General features: G+C 38.2%; 1 protein-coding gene across 1 annotated transcript; it reads right to left on the bottom strand.

Annotated features, from left to right (window-relative positions):
* Positions 1 to 18,050: 18,050 nt before the first annotated feature.
* LOC120355242 lies at positions 18,051 to 19,353 on the bottom strand. Its single transcript, XM_039443588.1, has 2 exons — positions 19,242 to 19,353; positions 18,051 to 19,162 (listed from the first exon to the last, which is right to left on the bottom strand). Exon 2 carries the CDS (start codon positions 19,117 to 19,119, stop codon positions 18,523 to 18,525), a length of 597 nt encoding a protein of 198 aa, XP_039299522.1. The 5' UTR covers positions 19,120 to 19,162; positions 19,242 to 19,353; the 3' UTR covers positions 18,051 to 18,522.
* Between the last annotated feature and the right edge of the window lie 221 nt (positions 19,354 to 19,574).

Here is a 19,574-nt window from a genome sequence, read left to right as displayed (position 1 = left end):
ATTATCTCTATCAAGTTTACAGATCTCAACATTTAAAAAATCTGTACAACTCCTCTAAAAATAAATATAAGAAGTCAGTTAGGAATGCAAGAAAAAAGTACTTCAGTCACATGATTCTCAGTTCTCAGAATGTGAGTAAAACTACTTGGAACATAGTTAGATCACTGTCTAATGTTAACACAAAATCTACCAATGTAAGGTGCTCAATAACTGCAGAAAAGTTCAATAATTTTTTCACAGGACACATAGCAAACCTTAGCAGTAGGATTCCAAAGAGCAACCTGCTCTCTTCTGATTATTTGGAGAGGGTTGAGAAGCCAAATAGTAATTTTTCTTTTAAGTCTGTCACTGTGGAGAAGGTCTATGCAATGATTCATAATCTAAGTAATAGTAAATGTCTAGATATTTATGGTGTCAGATTTCGCACTATGCATTGTGTTCTTGTCCCAACTTGTCGCGTTAGTGCACAAGTCACTTTGTCATCGGTCCACTTTCACTGTGTTTTCTGCAGTTCACGGATTACATCAGTTTTTTGTCATGCTACATTTGTACATTAATTTTATTGTACATTTTGGTATTATTTAATATTATTTTGGAGTATTTCCTACCGTGTCTAGACGTTTTTTACGCATATCTTTTTCTTCGGCGTGGCTATACGTAGTTTCTTACAACGCAATTCGTGCATGCACTTTCCTGTTTCCTTCTTCATTCAGCAATGGCGTAACAGTTCACATCAGCTTTTTTCCGTTCTTCAATTTTCGTCGCTTTCAATTCAAATTTTCAATTCTCAAGTTTTAAATTCATGTTTATTCAATGTAGATTGTTAGTAGAGAAGGATTGATACTTTGGACGGACTTTTTTGCTCGAGATCCCCCTCCCCCCTCTCCCCCCTCGTCCATCCCTCCTCCCCTTCCCCCCGCCTGTAGGGCGGGGGGGTGTTCTAAAAATAGATTTCCCCTTCCCCCTGTCCAGTGGTGGTGAGGGGGATAGAGAGAGAGGGAGATATATCTTTCTCTCTCTTTCTAAAAATAGATTTCCCCTTCCCCCTGTCCAGTGGAGGTGAGGGGGGTAAGATATCTCTCTCTCTCTCTCTCCAGGTGAGGGAAAAAAAAATTTCCCTTTTAGGAGGAAAAATTCCCTCTCTCTACTGTCAAATTGAAGTGAATCCATATTTCTACATCTAATGCTATGCTGACAGATTGAGGTGAATGATAGATGTGGGGAAAAAATCTCTTTGAGAGGGAAAAATTCCTTTGGTGTCAAATTAAAGTGAATTCATATTTCTACATCTAATGCTATACTGACAAATTGAAGTGAATCCATTTCGCTCTACTACGATGACAGGTTCAAGAGATAGGGATCTCCTTCTTTTACTCGTGCCATCTCTTTCCCGCACCCTTTCCGAAAGGAAAGGAGATAAGAATCAATTCTTTCTACATCTAATGCTATACTAACAAATTGAAGTGCATCTATTTCGCTCTACTACGATGACGGGCTCAATTGATCCTTATCTCTTTCCCACACCCTTCTCTAAGCCGAGTAAAGGAAGAATGTTATGCTAATGTTATACGCTGCCTTTGCTTCTCACAAGCAGCATTTCTTCTTTTACTCGTCACATCTCTTTCCCGCACCCTTCTTTATTACGAAAGCGAGTAAAGGAGACAAGAAGTAACTATCTTCCATTTTGATCGATCGTTCCTATAGTGTAGTAGTGAAACGATTCTCACCAGCATTACGAAAGGAAGGAATCTAGTATAAGTTTTATAATGGAAACATATCACCTCTTTAGAGTAAAGTGACACGTGCATTCGCTCGCCCGTGCCTCACATCTGCTCTGCTCCCTGTGAGGTCCCTTGATAACCCCAATAACTCCTGCATCGAAAACCGTTACATGAAAAAATCGATTTATGTGACAAGTGTTTGGTCGTTAAAGTTACTTCACTCAACCTTCTTCAAGATTTATCGATATAGTCAAAAATGACTAGGGTGAAAACTATAGGTGTTGAAGTTCACTCGTACAACCTTTTTCAAGATTTATTGATATGCTCAAAAATGTCAATCATGGTGGTCTAGACTGTAATTTGAAACTATAGGTGTTGTCTCATTCAACCTTTAAAAGATTTATTGATATACTCAAAAATGTCTAGACTGAAACGTTCACTCTCTCACACATGTGTTTATACAATCAATCACACTCGTCTAGACTGAAACGTTCACTCTCTCACACTCAACTCAAGATTTTATGTTTTCGGGGCCAATATAAAGTCTTTATATTTGACCAAATCCATTTTTTCTGTAATAATTTGTACTACCTGATGTTCGTTAAGCCCATGATCCTTTGCTTCAATCCAATTCATATGGAAAGAAACTTCGGCATATTTTGATACAATATCTAATGCGATTCTGTGGATAAATAAGCTTAGGTAGTCAATGAAGGGCGCCGAACATTGCAGTCTCATGACAGCACCCTCTTCCGAATTTTTAATTGCCTCAGCTATTTCATCACGTACGCTTTTCACAGCATCTCCCATCTCGTTTTTCTTAATAAAATCTCCAATATCATTTTTAGTTGCATACTTTTCTGCAATTTGATTAATCAGAATAGCAATAGCATCTTTTGTAATAAACTGCTCAATACCCTCCATAATATTAGCTTTTATTGCACTCGCCATTTCAGATAATCGTTTTCCAAACTCTTCCTTTGTTAATGAAGAACTAATCAATTTCTGCAAAGTAGATTCTAAATATTGCTTATCAATTCCCGATGGGTGTGTTTCATTTACTTTAGTAAAAATTTCTGTACTAAGTTGTTTCAATTTAGTATTGAGATAGTTTCTGTCCAGCACCTCCAAATTCTTAATTTTATCTGATACGGCTTTTAATTTTTCATCTAAATAAGCCTTATCAACTTTATCGTTGTTAATACTGAGCAGCTGAGATGAAAAGCTGTCTGTTAAAGTTTTCACTTCTCCTAAAGCACTCTCTAGAGTTTGAGTTCTCTCTCCAATAGCTTTATCGATATTAGCACTGAAATTTTGTAAGGTGCTTAGAATATGTTCTCTTTCAATTATGCTCACTCCAATATTCTTTGTATTTTCCGAAACGAGTTTGGTTATTTGCGAATCTAAATAAAATTTCACAGCTTCGCTGATTCCTTGCTGATTTATCGATTCGATTATCTTCTGTGTTATCGAGTCAATATCACACGTAAGACTAGCTCCGCTAGGTGTATCAATTCGTCCAAATCGATGTAGAGTCATCGTGACACTAAACAATTAATTTTGCTTCTTTTAGCTCTTCAATTATACTCGCGATTTCCACATCATGCCCACTGTTCCCACTAGCTTTTGAGGAATAGAGTAAATTTAATCTTTCCACTAATTCGTCAATATTATCAAAGTATTGATAAATTCTATCATGAGAATTATTTTTTGCAAATTTCAATAAACCCCAACCTTTCTTTTTACTAATTTTTTTACTGGGAAATAACTTTTGAATCATTTGCGATTTAATTCCCTGATTTCGTTTAACATAGCCTCTTCGATCTAAATGTATACCTGTAAGTGTTAAGATTTTTTTATACTTATCCAGATCTCTTTGATTATAAAGATTTGAGTTTGGTCTCGCACTGAATAATAACTCAAGTAGACCGTGTGTTAATCGAAATCTTCCACTATCAATATCTATATAACCATCAACAAATATTACTTGCTGATTACCAATATAATACACGTCATCTTTAGAATTATATGAAATTCCATAACTGATTGAATTATTCTGTTTTTCCGCATGAAACGTTTTTAGATATTGTGACAGCACATCATCGTTTCTGCTAGAACCAAGTAAACTGTTTTCAAATTTAGTCGAGCTTAAAAAATTGTCTGCTGAACTCTCATAACTCTGTTCATCTCCCTCCTCATTATCATCAATTTCCATACTCTCCTCTTTTACTTGTTCCTTTTTTGGTTTTACATCAGAGTGTGAGAATTTGTTTTTTCCCAGTTCAATTATGGGCTCTATTAACAAGGAGAGCGTTTTCCTATTATATTCCTCCGATCGCTTTTCAAAATTGACTAAGCTTTTATGCTTCTCTCTAATTACTTTTCTCAATTTCTTAATCTTTTCGATTAAACCAACCTCCTTTCTATTCAGCTTCCTGCTGTATGACAACATGACTGCACAAAGAATTAATCTCTACTGAACGGTAAGAAACGTATCGAGCGAATCTTGGTACTTCCCGCTATTAATTCCACACTCGGTCATAATAGTTAGAAAATTATGAGGTTTACGATTCCAAACTGTATGACAAAGTTTAACGAAATCTTTATAAGGAATATCTGCTCCAACATGATCTCTGTGAATTAATTTCAGACTCAATAAATCTACCTTGAAGATTATAATCATATTTGCATTGTCCCTAGTGAAATGTTTCTGTGTCGCCCCATAACTCTGAATTAAATATGCAGTGTCAATATTACGATGTCGACCCATGGTAAAATATTCTCTTATTTGAGGTACATGATTAAGTTGGAAGTCATCGAAAATGACAAGAGAAAATTGTTGTATTTTGTTGGGGTGAGCTATAGATTCCGAATTGCTGTTTATATGAAATTCAATACCCTTCATTTTTGAAAAGACTTTTCTCAAAAACAAGTACTTATCTTGATACTCGCTCTTCGTGTGCAAGTATATAGTTTTAAATCTCAACCCATTCTTTGAAAAAATTAAATTAAATAGTAAATTGGTCTTGCCACAACCTGAAGAGCCTATTATAAGGATCCTTGCATTATGTGGTAATAACTTACCATTTTTACACCATGTTGGCATTTCTTTCTCTCTTATAACATTGTCGAAATTTACTATCGGAATCATGTTAGTCACGTGTACAGCATGCGATCTGATAAGGAACTGATAAGTTATCAAGGAGGAAGAGATTGTGGGGTAGACACCACACACCATAGCTTATCACATCAGGATGCAAGCGCTCTCCCCTTTCAATGCACTGATAGAAGTTTCTCACCCGCACCCTCTTCACGAGAACGCTTGAGCCTTAGCAAATAAAACTTCAGATTAAAATGAAACTGAGAAGCATTTTTTGATAGAGACGTATTATATTTACACCAAATCTTTGTCATATTTTTACACTGAATGGAATGTATTTGCAATAGATTAACAATAGATTATTTACAATAAATGTACGTGATATTTACAATAGATTATTTACAATAAATTTACATTGGAATCTCTCTCAATGATTCTCTTCAAATTATTCACTCTCTTCAATGAATATGATAGGCTATTTATCACCAAAGCTCATCATTTTATGCAGGTGGAAATACAGGTGGTATAGACCATGGCAATTACAGACTGTATTGTAATAGGTCTATAGTTTCTTACATCACCTCGATCTCCAGATTTGTATATAGGTACCAAGAAACTGTTTTTGAAATCTCTGGGGAAGACACCAAGCTCCAGCAAGGCAGAGCCAGTATGGCTAGGTGAATGGCCAGAACAGAAAAACCTAATTACAGGAAGGGATATTTCATCAGGCCCAGTTCCTCTGCCAACATTCAGAGCTTCCAATCTGCGTTGAATATTGATTGGAGTAATGCAGCAGGATGGAACTAACTGGTTTCAACGAAAATCAAATGTCGGGACATTAACCGTGTCCTGCACAAAAATAGATGAAAAATAATCAGCAAAGAGTTCACACTACTTATCAACAGGAGTTGCAGCACTTCTTGTGTCCAGTCTCATAAAAGTAGGTCTGGCTGAGCCTTTTCTCAAACCATCCACATAAGTCCAGAAAGATTTAGAATTTGTCTAAACAAATTCCTCCAATTCAAGTAAATAGTTATTGTATAACACATTGTCAAAACACGACATTGATCCCTCAAATTGCAAAAAACTTCATAGAGCTGAATACTACCAATTGCCTTATACTTTCTATGAGCAGTTTTCTTGGCTACAATCAATCTTCCTAATTCAATGGAACCACAAGAGACATGAACCTTTCTCATGAGTGTGAACCTCTTGATGGTCAAGCTCATATACCTACAGAAATTACTGAAATGCTCCTCAGATCTAATGATTATCATCAAAATTTGCAACTGGGTAATTCATATTCTGAAACTCCAAAAATATGGAAGCTAAATCACACTTGTGAAAATCAGGTATTTGTTTTACATAGCAGGGTTGTGTCCACCTCCTGTTCCAGGAGTATGTGATGAGTGCCTTTGAGGATGCCTGCCAGGTCGATTGTCTCTATTTAGACCTCTCAAAGGCCTTCGACAGAGTTAACCACTCTCTCCTGGTTGCCAAACTGGAGAGTTATGAGGTGCATGTGTCATGCTCAAGTGGTTGAACAGCCATCTGAGGGACAGAACTCTGATGTTCAGAACTCTGAGGGTCATATGTCATCTCCTTTCCTGGCTCCCTCTGGAGTCCCTTAGGGATCCCATTTAGGCCCCCTCCTCTTCAATTCATTTATGAACGACATTAAAAGCTTCATATCATCCATGTTTCTAATGTATGCTGATGATGTCAAGTTATTCGACAGGGTATTGCAAGACTTAGGACATGAATCTCTGCAGAATTCTCTCAACAACCTTGATTTGTGATGCCTTGATAATGGTATGGCTCTGAATGTAACCAAGTGTGTTGTAATGTATTTCAAGCATGGAACAAGTATACTTGATTCTCAATACTCCTTGAGAGGCATTCCTTTGAAAAGAGTATGCAGTTTCAAGGACCTTGGAGTGACTATGACTCAGTCTCTTAGCCCACTGGATCACATAAGTGTGATCACTGGAGAGGCTAGATCTCTCCTTGGCTCTATATTTTGGTTCACCAGGGATTTCAGTTCTCCCGAGAGTGTCTTGGTTTTGTTTAGGGCTCTTGTTCTTCCAGTGTTGGAATATGGCTCTATTATCTGGGCACCATTCCATCTGTACCAGATTAACCTGCTGCAAAGTGTGGAGAGACGTTTCGTGAGGATGCTGAGCTGCAGGATGGGTTTCAAGTACTTTGAAGCTCCTGTGGAGGAGATTAAGGGACAGTCCATCTCCTCCCTTTGGTTCTGAGGTGGGAACACTATGACCTGGTCCTTCTTTTCAAGACTGTCAATGGATATCTGGACTGCCCTGAACTTCTGGCTAGTATTAACATCTGTGTTCCAAGAGGAATGTGCTCAAGGTTCCATTTTCCGCAGATGCTCTCACCTAACAGCCTATGCCTATAATAGTGGGCTTTCTAGAATACTTCGCTCTGGTTGTGAGGCTGCTGCAGCTGATGTTGATTTCTTTGGGGTGTCCTTGGGCTTTCTCAGGAGAACTATGAAGAGATACCTGCATGGTGTGATTTTGGTGTTCCCTTCCTTGTTTATGCCCCTTGTGGTAAACTTCCATGGGCCTTTTCACTTATATGTAATATTGTATGTTAACTATGATTCATTCTGTATTCTAATTTTTGTCTTTCAAACTATCCACATAGATGTTTTTTTATTGTTGTATATTATTATTTATCTATATATTCTTTGCTTGTATTTCTTCTTCTATGTTATTTTCATGTGAAATTCGTGTTGTACCGTTGGAAGTTGAATGAATAAATAAATAAATAAACTTTCTTCCAACTTACAATCATCAGCTTCCTTCAAGCATTTCTTTGCCAACTCACACAAAAAAAACTCCTCTGTTTTTCGTGATCATTGATCAGAATAAAACACAAACAGGAAGAAATACAGAAGCTAGTCTGATTATCTTGTTAAATCAAGACTTATGGGCTATAAAAGTTATGTTAAAATCAAGACTTATGGGCTATGAAAGTTATGTTAGCATTGATTTTGTGAGCTTTTTCGCGCTCAAAGTTACTGTCACACTAGCGTAAGTTGACACATAAGCTATTATGTAGGTCACTAACTACAGCGTAACTGAAGATAAGCTTTTGTGTCATTCAGTTTTGTTCAAGTCAAAGAAGCGTAACAGAACATATGCTTTTGTGTCATTTATTTCATCACTCGATTGTAGATACGTTATCCACTTATCTTTCCAATGGCTAATGCAATGAGATAAGCGTGTGTGTCACTAAATAGACCACGAAAAGTTATTTAGATAGGTCAGATAAGCTAAAAAACGGAATTTTGTAGATTCAACCTGGTACATGGTGTGATTATACGATCTTAACATATTAAATTTTTCTACATGTTCACTACGTTCAAACAATGATTTCATATTTAAATTAAAATTAAGCTTTCTACATTTTACTCCGCTCTGTACACCCTTTGCTATACATTTATTTACAAGTTCTTCATTCTCGTTACAAACTAAATATGAGTAAAGTTTGGATATAAGTCCGAGAAATCTATGGACAGGCTTTGACCCGGTCTCATCCTTGAACTTTCCTACAACTTTATTCCTCTCCATGGAAAAGCAAGGGTGGGAAGGTGGATAGTTAGAAGTATCGAAAAGGGACAAATTTTCTCTAATCAACTGATACACATCTTCGACTTTAAGGTTTAGAAGAAAACTGTCGGTGTCAGTCATGCACAATTCTATACGATCCCACGGTATAATTTTTTGTAATTTACAATAGAAAAAATCGTACATATGGAATTTACTCAACTCCAGTACACTGAAGCCGGAATAGACAGGCTTGTTCATTTTAAGTTCCAACTTACGAGAGAAAACCGCGATCACGTTCGGACTAATTATTTGCCAGCGTTTACATAGCGGGTTTGAAATGTACTTATCTAACCGTTTTTCATCTGTGATAATTTTAACATTCATTTGCTTACGACTACTCTGAATTGTCTTGCCAAAAATTAAGTTACAACAGGCCTTAAAGAAGGATATTTCAAATTTATTTTCCGCGTTCTGTCTATTCCGGATATTGAAGTCGATGTAGCTTTTCAGCCAGGGAGATTGGGAAAAGCTAATGACGCGATGCACTTTCAATAATTTCAAACCGAGCTGGAGGTAGAGCTTTAAATTGACATAGTGAACAATGTACTTTTCACGGTCGAAAAGTGTGTTCATGAGCTTTTTGGTTCCAGTTTGACCGTTCTCATTTGTTTGGTAGTTCGACAGCAATTCGCGCGGGGGCGTTTGGTGGAGAGGAGCGAGGGGGAAGCTCGCATGCTTATCATGCAACTCTTGGGGGTACTTGAGATCGCATTCTATTATATACCCGGTTTCTGAATTGCTGTCCAAATTCGCGAAATCAAGGCTGGAAATTTCTTCCTCTGAGAGGAATTTGAAATTTCCAACAGGCAAGCTTCGGCTCATAGCTTCCGAGTATAAACTGTTTGCATCGATATAAAGCAGATAATTAGACGGTTTTGAAGGATCGTATGTTTTGGGTAGATGTTTGTTATTCGCCTCACAATAATGTTTACCGATAAATGAGACCCCACCTCTCATTCCCGCCTCAAACATAAGATGCATGTCCGGATCTGTTAGTAATTCCAGTTCGACTTTAGTGTGTTTCAGCATGCAATTCCAGGTGAAGTGCGCAAGGGGAACAAAATGGGTCACATCGAGGCCATATGAGCTAAAAAGCGTAGACCTCATGGATTCAAAAACTACTGCTAATAGCATTACGTCCAAACATAAATAAAAATCGTGATATTCACCCAGATTTTTCAGCTTGAATGTTGAGAACACTCTTTGCGCATGCTCATATTCTTCGCGAGATAGAGGTGTATCAGTTAAGTCATTATGAAAACATTCGATGGGAGAAAGCGATGTTTCCGCGAATTTTTCGGGACAGCTCATGTACGAGTAGGGATATACTCCTTTTTTCAACAAGAGCTGTCTGTGTTTGCGAGGTGGATCATCAAACACCGAAAATAATCGTTCGAACTTCTTTTCCATATCTGTACTCTCTACCAAATTACGCACCAATACTTCCAAGGATTCAGACATAAACTTGTAGGAATCTAAAAATTTAATTTTGCCTACTGAAAGTGTCAAAAATCTCTCTGACGTATTTGCGATGCAGGAAATTTCTTTTTTACATTTACCGAGCGATTTCAGAATAAAATGCGAATCAAAACCGGAGAAATTATGAAAATAACACGAAATGTAATCCGGAGTACGAGCTGTTAAATTGCAAGAAACATGTGCTGCACATAGGTAATTACCGGTTTCATGTGCATGGTGACGACATTTAATATCGGTTTCTGAGAACGGTTCAGCACAAAGCCCGCAGTTTACTGAATTTTGAAATTCACGCTCTTGACTCTCGGATAAAGCTTGCATCGGAATTTCTCGTTTCATATCCTCATACAAAATGTCACCGAGATCTGTAATTTCCTGAAGAAATTTCTCCATGATTTTTTCGTCTAAACTACTCGATCTATGGAGTACAGGTCCGTGAGCGATTTCCCCGTTAACATCGATAACAACGAAACAATACCCGCAGGGAATATGACGCGCCATTTTCTTTGTGTAACTACGAGTAATTTCATCAGAATCGGAATCATCATCATCATCATTATCGATATTAACAAAGTATGTTTCTAAATCCGCGTAAATGGTGTACTTTTTCTTCAACGTCGTGCCTAGTTTCTTGAATTTAATTGTCTCTCCGCGTTTAGGATATGAAACGCGCTGAGATTCAAACTTGCAACAAAGTTCCACATGTTTCAACAAATTTGCTTTACCGTCTACATTTCGAGTTTTGTCTGATGTGAACCGGTGAAAACAGAAATTACAAACATGTACTTGACCCTTGTGTTTTGAAAGGTGGGAGAGAAGACGAGATAGCCCATTCTTCCCGTTCGCGGTATTTACTAAACAGAAATGAGTTTTTCCTGCATCGCCTTTTAGCATTAAAAGATTAATTTGGTGTTTACGAGTGCGGAAAATGCTTGTACGGAAGGGGAAAAACTTTTTGTTGTCATACGCGATGACGTGAATTGCAATGTCCGGATTGAGTATTTCAAATTTCTTAATATCGCGAGTCGTCACCGGGAAATTTACACCTCGCGTATTAAGTGTGTGAGCAAACTTGCTCAAATACTTTACACTTAAGTCCGAGTTCCTTGGCTTCTGATGGAAATACGCGAGCACTGACCATAAAAAGCATTTTTCGTCAGAGAGATTTTTCACATTTATAATACAATTTTTGTTTTTCAAAAACTGGGGTGTCTGAATGAAACTGGATGTGTATATAGGATTAAATTTAATCACGTTCACATCCAGTGATTCAATTTTCTTTAGCACCCATCCACTCCCGTGTCTTACAAAATTTTCAAAAGATGAGAGGATTTTTCTCACAGCTAACATGAAATGCTCATTAAATTCTTCATAGTTCTCAAGGACACTTAGTGCTATGTTGGAGTAACTATGTAGATTTATTAGAGATGAGACAGAGTCACCAACCTGCTTGTCATCCATCACCACTAATTTATACAGCAAAACGTTGAGGACGATGAACCATTTTACATTCCCATCATAGTGTGCGGCATGTTCCCTAATTATATCGAAAACTCGACGTTTCGAGCTCTCGAGCACACTAGTGATGTCAATATCCTCCTCATCGAGGCTGATGCGATGGCGGGCTGCTGCGGAATTGGTACCTCGTAGTCTGCGTTCCCTCAGCATGATTCTGAAAAAACAAAACGATCAGGATGAGATAGAGTACAACAACATGTTTAGTTGTGAATTGTCATTGGTAGAAGAAGGGTGTGTGAAAATTATATCTCAAGATCACATAATGTTGCATGAAAGATTAAGATTATTATCTTTTGATAAAAGATGGTTGAAATCTTCTCCGCATTTGTCCGCGGAAAACATGGCGAAAGAGGGATTTATATTCTCATCTCCACCAGACATTGTGTGATGTGTATTTTGTTCAATTTATTTGGGAAAATGGGAAGAAAGTGACATACCAGCAATAGAACATGCAAGGTACAGTCCAATCTGTAGAAGGAAAGATAATATAACAATTGAAGAGGAGAATTACGATAATAATATTCTACGAGAATATGAAGAAAGATATTCAACTTTTAATTGTGTAGAAGATTCATCCGTCCAAGGAGAGTACTTTGAAAAACTACCTCCACACCATCTACATTGTGACTTTTGTAAATCATTACGCAATAAAGCAGAGTATTTTGCGAGAAATGGTTATTTCTCACATAAAAATCCATTCTATCTGCAATGTGTCTATTGTAAATATATTATCGGTGAACCAACTGAAAAAGTAATTCATTTACCGTTTTGTTCATACGATGAGTGTGAGAAAGAAGAGCGGGGCTTGGATGTTCCGGATATAGCGTATTCTAAAGATAAATCGCATGCATGCAGTATATTGTAGAAGGTTTTTTCTCCTCCGAGGAGAAAACCTGTCCTCGGAGGAGAAAAATAGTCGTCGGAGGAGAAAACCTTTCCTCGGAGGAGAAAAAAGTCATCGGAGGAGAAAACCTCTCCTCGGAGGACTATTTTCCTCCTCAGAGGATAAAATCAAAGTAAAAATGTACTTACATGTAGTGCTTGATCCTGCGTGAATCTCCTCGAGTGTAGATAGCAGGATACAGGTGTAGATAGCGGGATACAGGTGTAGATGATTATGCTATGATTGATTCCTCTCAGGTGACCACCCTATGATTCCTCTCAGCTGTGTTGTCTCGACGAGAGCTCAACTGGTTATGAGGTTCGGAACTCGAGTTGAGAGGTGAGAAAATGCTGTGAAAACAATGAAATATTTAATAACTGAATCGAGAATGCTATTCCTCTATGTTGTGAAATATTTAATAACTGAATCGAGAATGCTATTTCCCTATGGTGTGAAATATTTATTAGAAATAGAGTGCTATAAAGTACAATAAATTATCGCTAGAGTGTGCTTTTCATAATAATAATAATAAGCTGGAGCAAGGTAATCTGTTAGTTGTGATCTTCTCTTTGCTGATACAACATCAAGCTAGTGTACTGAGATGGATAATGTGTTTGGTGTGGAGAACAAGTCTTCAGATTTGTTCGTTCAATTCATTATAGATAGACATTTTAATCAATTAAGTGAATACCATTCTGTTCCTTTAGAAAAAATGAGATATCAATATAAATTAAGTGAACTCTTGGACACGCACCTAGATATATTGGCACAGCTAGCAGAAAAAGGATGGACAAATCTACAATATTTAACTTTTGTGAGAGACTATGAAAAATTAGGAGTTTGGCATAGTGATAACTATAATCATATTCTTGTTTGTGATTTATACAGTTCATCATATGATAAATTCTGGGGCGATGGTGACTTCCCTGATTCGTGGAGATGTCCGTGCGCGCATCTTAAAGACTCTATCGATAAAATTAAAAAAGTATGAAACAGACACTGTATTCAAGAACGTAAATGACAATGGCCTAGACTAACTTTAAATGATAGATCAATAAGTCTGATATGATCAGATATATCATGATAAGATAAAAGTAAAACATAGGTCATAAGTCATAAAATGTGATCAAATTAAATACACAAACAAAAGGTTAATTGGAAATTGATCGATATTTAAATAAGTCAATATGAAAAATGTATAGTACAAATACTTGCAATACTTCCAAAAATATTGGTAAAAAGTTGTGTCTACAAATGGGAATCGCGACTTTAGAATAAATAATTCCAAGTACACCCTGAAAAGGTCAAATAATAATTAAACAAACAAGGCAATTGAACAAATAATGAAAAATGCTGATAATGATTCAAAATTGATACAGAATACTTATCAAATGCATGAAGAGCATGAGATCCAATCTTGAATTGGATGGGCAGTACATCGAGACCCCCTCGATGATACCGGACGATGGTGGAGACCTGGATGGACCCACGAAATGGAGCGGACCAGAGCGAGCTACCGGAGCTGGACTGGACGGCGAGCCATGAAGAGCGGCGACTTGGATGACCCGCAAGCAGGACAAGAATCAATCCGAGCGACAGACTCCGGACTGGAATGGTGACGAATCAGGATAGCCAACAGTGATGGCTCAGTGGTGACGACACAGGAACGGCGGCGACACAGCGATGAGTGGGTAATGTCAGGTTAACTATTGTCAGTGCAATACGGGCAAGACTGACACAATGACGGTGTGACACAGTTGAGCTATGCAACACATAAACTTGAAAGTAACGTAGCTGAAGATTCACTGAATTTGAATTGAATGACCGCCCAAAAGTTAGGCATGGTGAATGAAATGCAAAGTTAATTGAGTTGGCGACGGCCAAAATTCACAACACTGATGCTATAGTGAATGTCTGAATAGACAACCATCCAAATGCTTGGCATGGTGAATGAAATGTAACAAATGTTCGTAGATCACTAAAAGAACTGGTTGAAACTGATACACCATCTACGGGGTAGACATGAAAATTGCTAATACTGCGATCTAGCAATGAATGATTAGGTAGCTAGTTGACTAACCTAACAAAAACGGATACAGAGCAGAACGTCTGACTGCACCGTGAAATGATGAGAGTGTGATCTTGGAATGCAAGCAACACACCAGTAATAATGTCCCGCGAGACCAGAATTACTTCAATGAAACGAATGAATGCGAAATTGGGCCTCAAGCCCTACCACAAAATGCCTACCGCAAATGAATGTTCAGTTCAATCATATAACTTGTTGCTGAATGTTGAATGTTCTGGAAACTTGATTTTCATAATCAGTAATATAAAAATGATTTGAGTTCTCACACTGAGAAGTGAATAAATTTGGATTGAAGATAAAAATTCGAAATAATCGTGACGAATGAAACGTGCTCTGACATACCAAATACTGAGATTGAAGATATTTCACAAACTAACGAACCGAAAATACTGAAACTTTATCGAAGCACTGGAAGAAACATTCTACGTTGAATAAACATGAATTTAAAACTTGAGAATTGAAAATTTTGAATTGAAAGCAACGAAAATTGAAGAACAGAAAAAAGCTGATGTGAACTGTTACGCCATTGCTGAATGAAGAAGGAAACAGGAAAGTGCATGCACAAATTGCGTTGTAAGAAACTACGTATAGCCACTCCGAAGAAAAAGATATGCGTAAAAAACGTCTAGACACGGTAGGAAATACTCCAAAATAATATAAATAATACCAAAATGTACAATAAAATTAATGTACAAATGTAGCATGACAAAAAACTGATGTAATCCGTGAACTGCAGAAAACACAGTGAAAGTGGACCAATGACAAAGTGACTTGCGCACTAACGCGACAAGTTGGGACAAGAACACAATGCATACTGCGAAATCTGACATAAACCTGGCCCCCTTGAGGCCTGCAGGGTCTCAAAAGAGAGACATACGGGAGAACAAAAAAGAAACGGAGATTATGTCGGATGAGCAATGCTGAATTAATCAGAAAATTCCTCGTCGAGTGGAAGCGGTGCAATGCTAGAAATAGCCCGCTTGAAAGTGCCTGATGCGGTGCGAACGGTGACCTTGTTGTCCTTCCCTGGATGAACGGCCGTGATGCGCGCAAGTTTCCATACCGAAGGTGACGTACCCGTGTCCTTGAGAATAACCACAGCACCAATCTGCAGGTTTTCAGATTCAGAGCTCCACTTGCTCTTCCTTTGAAGTGTGACTAGAAACTCAGCATACCAACGATCCCAGAGTTCCTGAGTGATCAGTGCTAACTGACGCCAGCGTGAACGGTGATCGATGTGAGTGGTGGTTGGTGTGTGGAACGGCAGTGCGGTGAGCGGACGACCAACCAAAAATGCCCAGGAGACAAGTATGCTAAATCTTGAGGGTCCTCAGACAGAGGCACAAGAGGCCGGGAGTTGAGGATAGCTTCAATCTGTGCAGACAGCGTGGAAAGCTCTTCAAAATTCAAAATCTTATTCAAAGTGACCACTCTGAAAATTTGTTTAAAATTTTTTACAGCGTTTTCCCATAGGCCTCCAAAATGAGGAGCCCTGGGAGGGATGAAATGCCAACAAATGTTGAAAACGGCGGCAAAGTTGTGAATTTCAGACTGAATAGCAGAATCTGAAAGAAATGCATGTAACTCATTGAGTTCATTGTGAGCGCCAACAAACGTTGTAGCATTGTCTGAATGAATGGCAAAAGGGATGCCACGACGAGCAGAGAACCTGATGAGTGCGGCAATGAAGGCCTTTGTTGAAAGCTCGGAGACCACCTCTACGTGAACTGCACGCGTTACCATGCAAATAAACAAAGCAAGGTAAGCCTTGGAGAAATTGCACGACTTTGAGCCACCAAGACGAATTGAAAGAGGACCTGCATAGTCAACTCCACAATTATAAAATGGAAAATCCGGTTGAACACGAACTGCGGGAAGATGCCCCATGATTTGCTCGGAACGAAATGTAGAGAAACGAAAACACATTTTGCAACCCTTTATTACACTCTTGATGATGCGACGGGTGGATGGTATCCAAAAACGTTGTCGAATACTGGCCATAGTGACCTGAACGCCAGCATGTTGAAGACGTCTATGAAATGAGACAATGAGCGCACGCATGAACCTATGTTTAGCTGGCAATAAGATTTGATGTTTATAGTCGAATGGAATATCTGCCTCCCGAAGACGACCACCTACTCTCAGAAGATTGTCAGTATGAATAAATGGAGAGAGTGACTTGATAGAACTATTGGAGGGCAGCTCCTTACCCTGACGCAAAGATTTCAAATCGTCGGCAAAAACATCTGATTGAATGTCTTGAATGATGCGCAATTCAGCAGCTTGAATTTCCTGAACCGACAGTTCAACAGATTGCTGACATGCTGGTTCACGGCAATGCTTCAAATTATGAATGAAACGAAGAATGTAAGCAGCAATGCGAACTAATTTGTGATATGATGAAATTTTTGACGATAAATCTGAAAACAATGAAGTTGTTGAACAAGTGACAAGCGAGATTTTAGGCTGTGAAATGATTACATTCGATGAAATCTCCTTCCAGGTTGAGGGTGAATTTGCTAGCCATGATGGTCCATTCCACCAAAACTTACTACAAACCAAAATGTTAGGTGAGCAACCCCTAGATACCAGGTCGGCAGGATTGTCTGCTGTGCGTACATGATTCCAATGGAAATTAGAAGTGGTGTTTTGAATCTCTGAGATTCTGGTTGAAACGAAAATATCAGAACGATTTGGCATGACCTTCAGCCAATCACACACTATTTTTGAGTCGGTCCATAAATAGACTCCAGAAAAAACAAGTTTTGCAGCGCTGATTACTTTGTTGACTAGACGTGATGCTAATAGAGCGGCTTGTAATTCTAACCGTGGGATTGTTAAAACTCAGTTTGCCCACTCACATTCAGCTTGCTGATCCTGCTTTTCACCTTTCTCAGGGAATCGATCTTCTTTTGAGCGTTTCAGTCTATGCTTCCATATTGACATTCGGTCAAATTCAAATTTCATCTGACTGCATTTTGCAAGGCACCAAACTAGGTTGGGTGGTTTGGGGTGCTGTCTTGTCCACGCATTCATCTCAGATAGAACCTTCTGTTCATTCCAACTTCATTTCTACTTGTGAGATTTCCAATCAGATGGAAAAATTTTGGAAGCTTGAAGAAGTTCTTCCTAAGGACAATCTAACAGCTGAGCACCGAAAGATTGAACAGCATTATCTTGCCAATGTCGAGCGTGCCTCAGACGGCAGATTTTCTGTGGCTCTTCCCAAAAAAGAGTCATTTCACACTCTAGGTCAATCTCGTTTCCAAGCTCTTAACCGTTTCCATTCACTGGAAAAAAGATTGGCTGCTAATCCTGAATTGAAGGAGCAGTATACGGCATTCATGGATGAGTATCAATCATTGGGACACATGTCTCCAGTTCCACCCTCGCAACCATTTGACAAATGTTTCCACATTCCGCATCACCCAGTCTTCAAGCCTGATTCTACAACTACCAAACTTCGAGTAGTATTTGATGCGTTGGCAAAATCTAATACCGGCGTTTCTCTCAACGAAGTACTGCATATAGGTTATACAGTTCAACCTGAACTTTTTGACATTGTTTTGCGATTTCGTACGCATCGAATAGCATTTATTTCAGATGTGACTAAAATGTCCGAGGGTTTAGTGTGAAAAAGCCGTATCTCCAAAACCCATATTTTTCAAGAGAGCAAAAAGTATCCTGCTACTTCAAGAAATGTCTTCATAATTCTTAGTTGATTGCAATTCAAATGTTAAATGTAATTTTCTCACTCAGCCACACTCTTTCCAGAGATGTCTACATGGTGTATTCCAATGTAATATGAATATTACTTGAAAAAATACCGTTTTTCCATATCACTGCATGACTTACGGCTTTTTGTTACTAACAGACTGAGTACATACGTTTCAATCAATAATCTCCAAATAGTGTCAGGTCATACCAATAAGACAAAAAAACAAGCATTGATATAATTCAAAATCACTAATTATACTTGAAAAAACATTTACATAATAGAATAACAACAATATTGTAGATAAAAACTAAATTTAAACATTCTAACTGAAAAATATATTGGAAAGATTACCAGCCTAATGCATCCTTCAATCTTATTTCTAATCTTCATCTTCTTCACTCTCTTCTCTCGTTGAACTCCCTTTCAGATTGTGATAGAAGGAGTGATATTGTTGTTTAATAGTTCCATCAGTGCACATTCCAATGAGGTCATTTAGTTTATCCTGCTGGATAGATAGTGGCTCGGAGTATGCAGATTCCAATGTCAAGTTTGAAGCTCCGGGAAAGCTTCTTCGTCCTCTTCTTGTCAATTTGAAAGACTTGAAGTCTTCTTTCTGATCATACTTGAAGAATACTTCATCTGTTGACGTTTTGCGGAACTGTAGCCAACAAATGTCCAGCCACCTCACCACATTTCCATCAGTATCAATCTTCCTGTTGGTTATCAATTGCTTGGCCATTTTTTTGAAATCAAATATCTCCTCTTGGTCAATCTCAGTTACTGTGTATTTGTCACCTCTTACTGCACACCTTATGGCAGTATACCAAGCAGAAGGGTCGTAAATTTCAATCTTTGCAGTACTGGACTGAATGTGAGCATGCACACTGTCACATTCCATCTGACTATGGCCAGGCTCGAAAAAAATGTGATTGATAATGGGAATATCATTGAAAATATTGATCGAATACATAAACATGGCAACCACATTTACGTTTCGATTCTGCCCTCCACATGTGTCGGACATGAAGGTCCATTCCACATTGCCCTGCGAGATAAACTGCTTCAAATATTTAAAAATACATGAAGCAATTTCATTCGAACCACGTCCTCCAATCCCTTCATGCCACATAAAATTCTCGGCTTTGGTGGTGGCTACATTGTACATTGTTAGGTTGTAAACAGCCAACCTTCTTTTATAATAAAATTTTTTTGTATTGAGATTTGCTGGACAATACCTAACTGCTTCCAAATCGAACTGAATGAAGTAGCATTCTCCTCTTTGAGCCTTCTCTTTGAAGCTGTCTCTTAGTGAGCGAGCTTGATTTTTCCTCTCAAGATGATTGCTGTGCTTCTCTCTATTTTCCTCTTGATCCTCTGCACTTAATCTTTCAAAAACGTAGCATTTATCACATTGATCCTTTCTTGGAACAT

This window comes from Nilaparvata lugens, chromosome Y, assembly GCF_014356525.2.
Source record: "Nilaparvata lugens isolate BPH chromosome Y, ASM1435652v1, whole genome shotgun sequence".
Classification (NCBI taxonomy): domain Eukaryota; kingdom Metazoa; phylum Arthropoda; class Insecta; order Hemiptera; family Delphacidae; genus Nilaparvata; species Nilaparvata lugens.
The sequence above is the reverse complement of the archived record's forward strand: the minus strand, read 5'-3'. Positions and strand labels throughout refer to the sequence as shown.

What these genes read in the sequence shown, in the direction of transcription:
- LOC120355242 (XM_039443588.1), bottom strand. Translation starts at nt 19,119, where the DNA reads ATGTTTATGTATTCGATCAATATTTTCAATGATATTCCCATTATCAAT.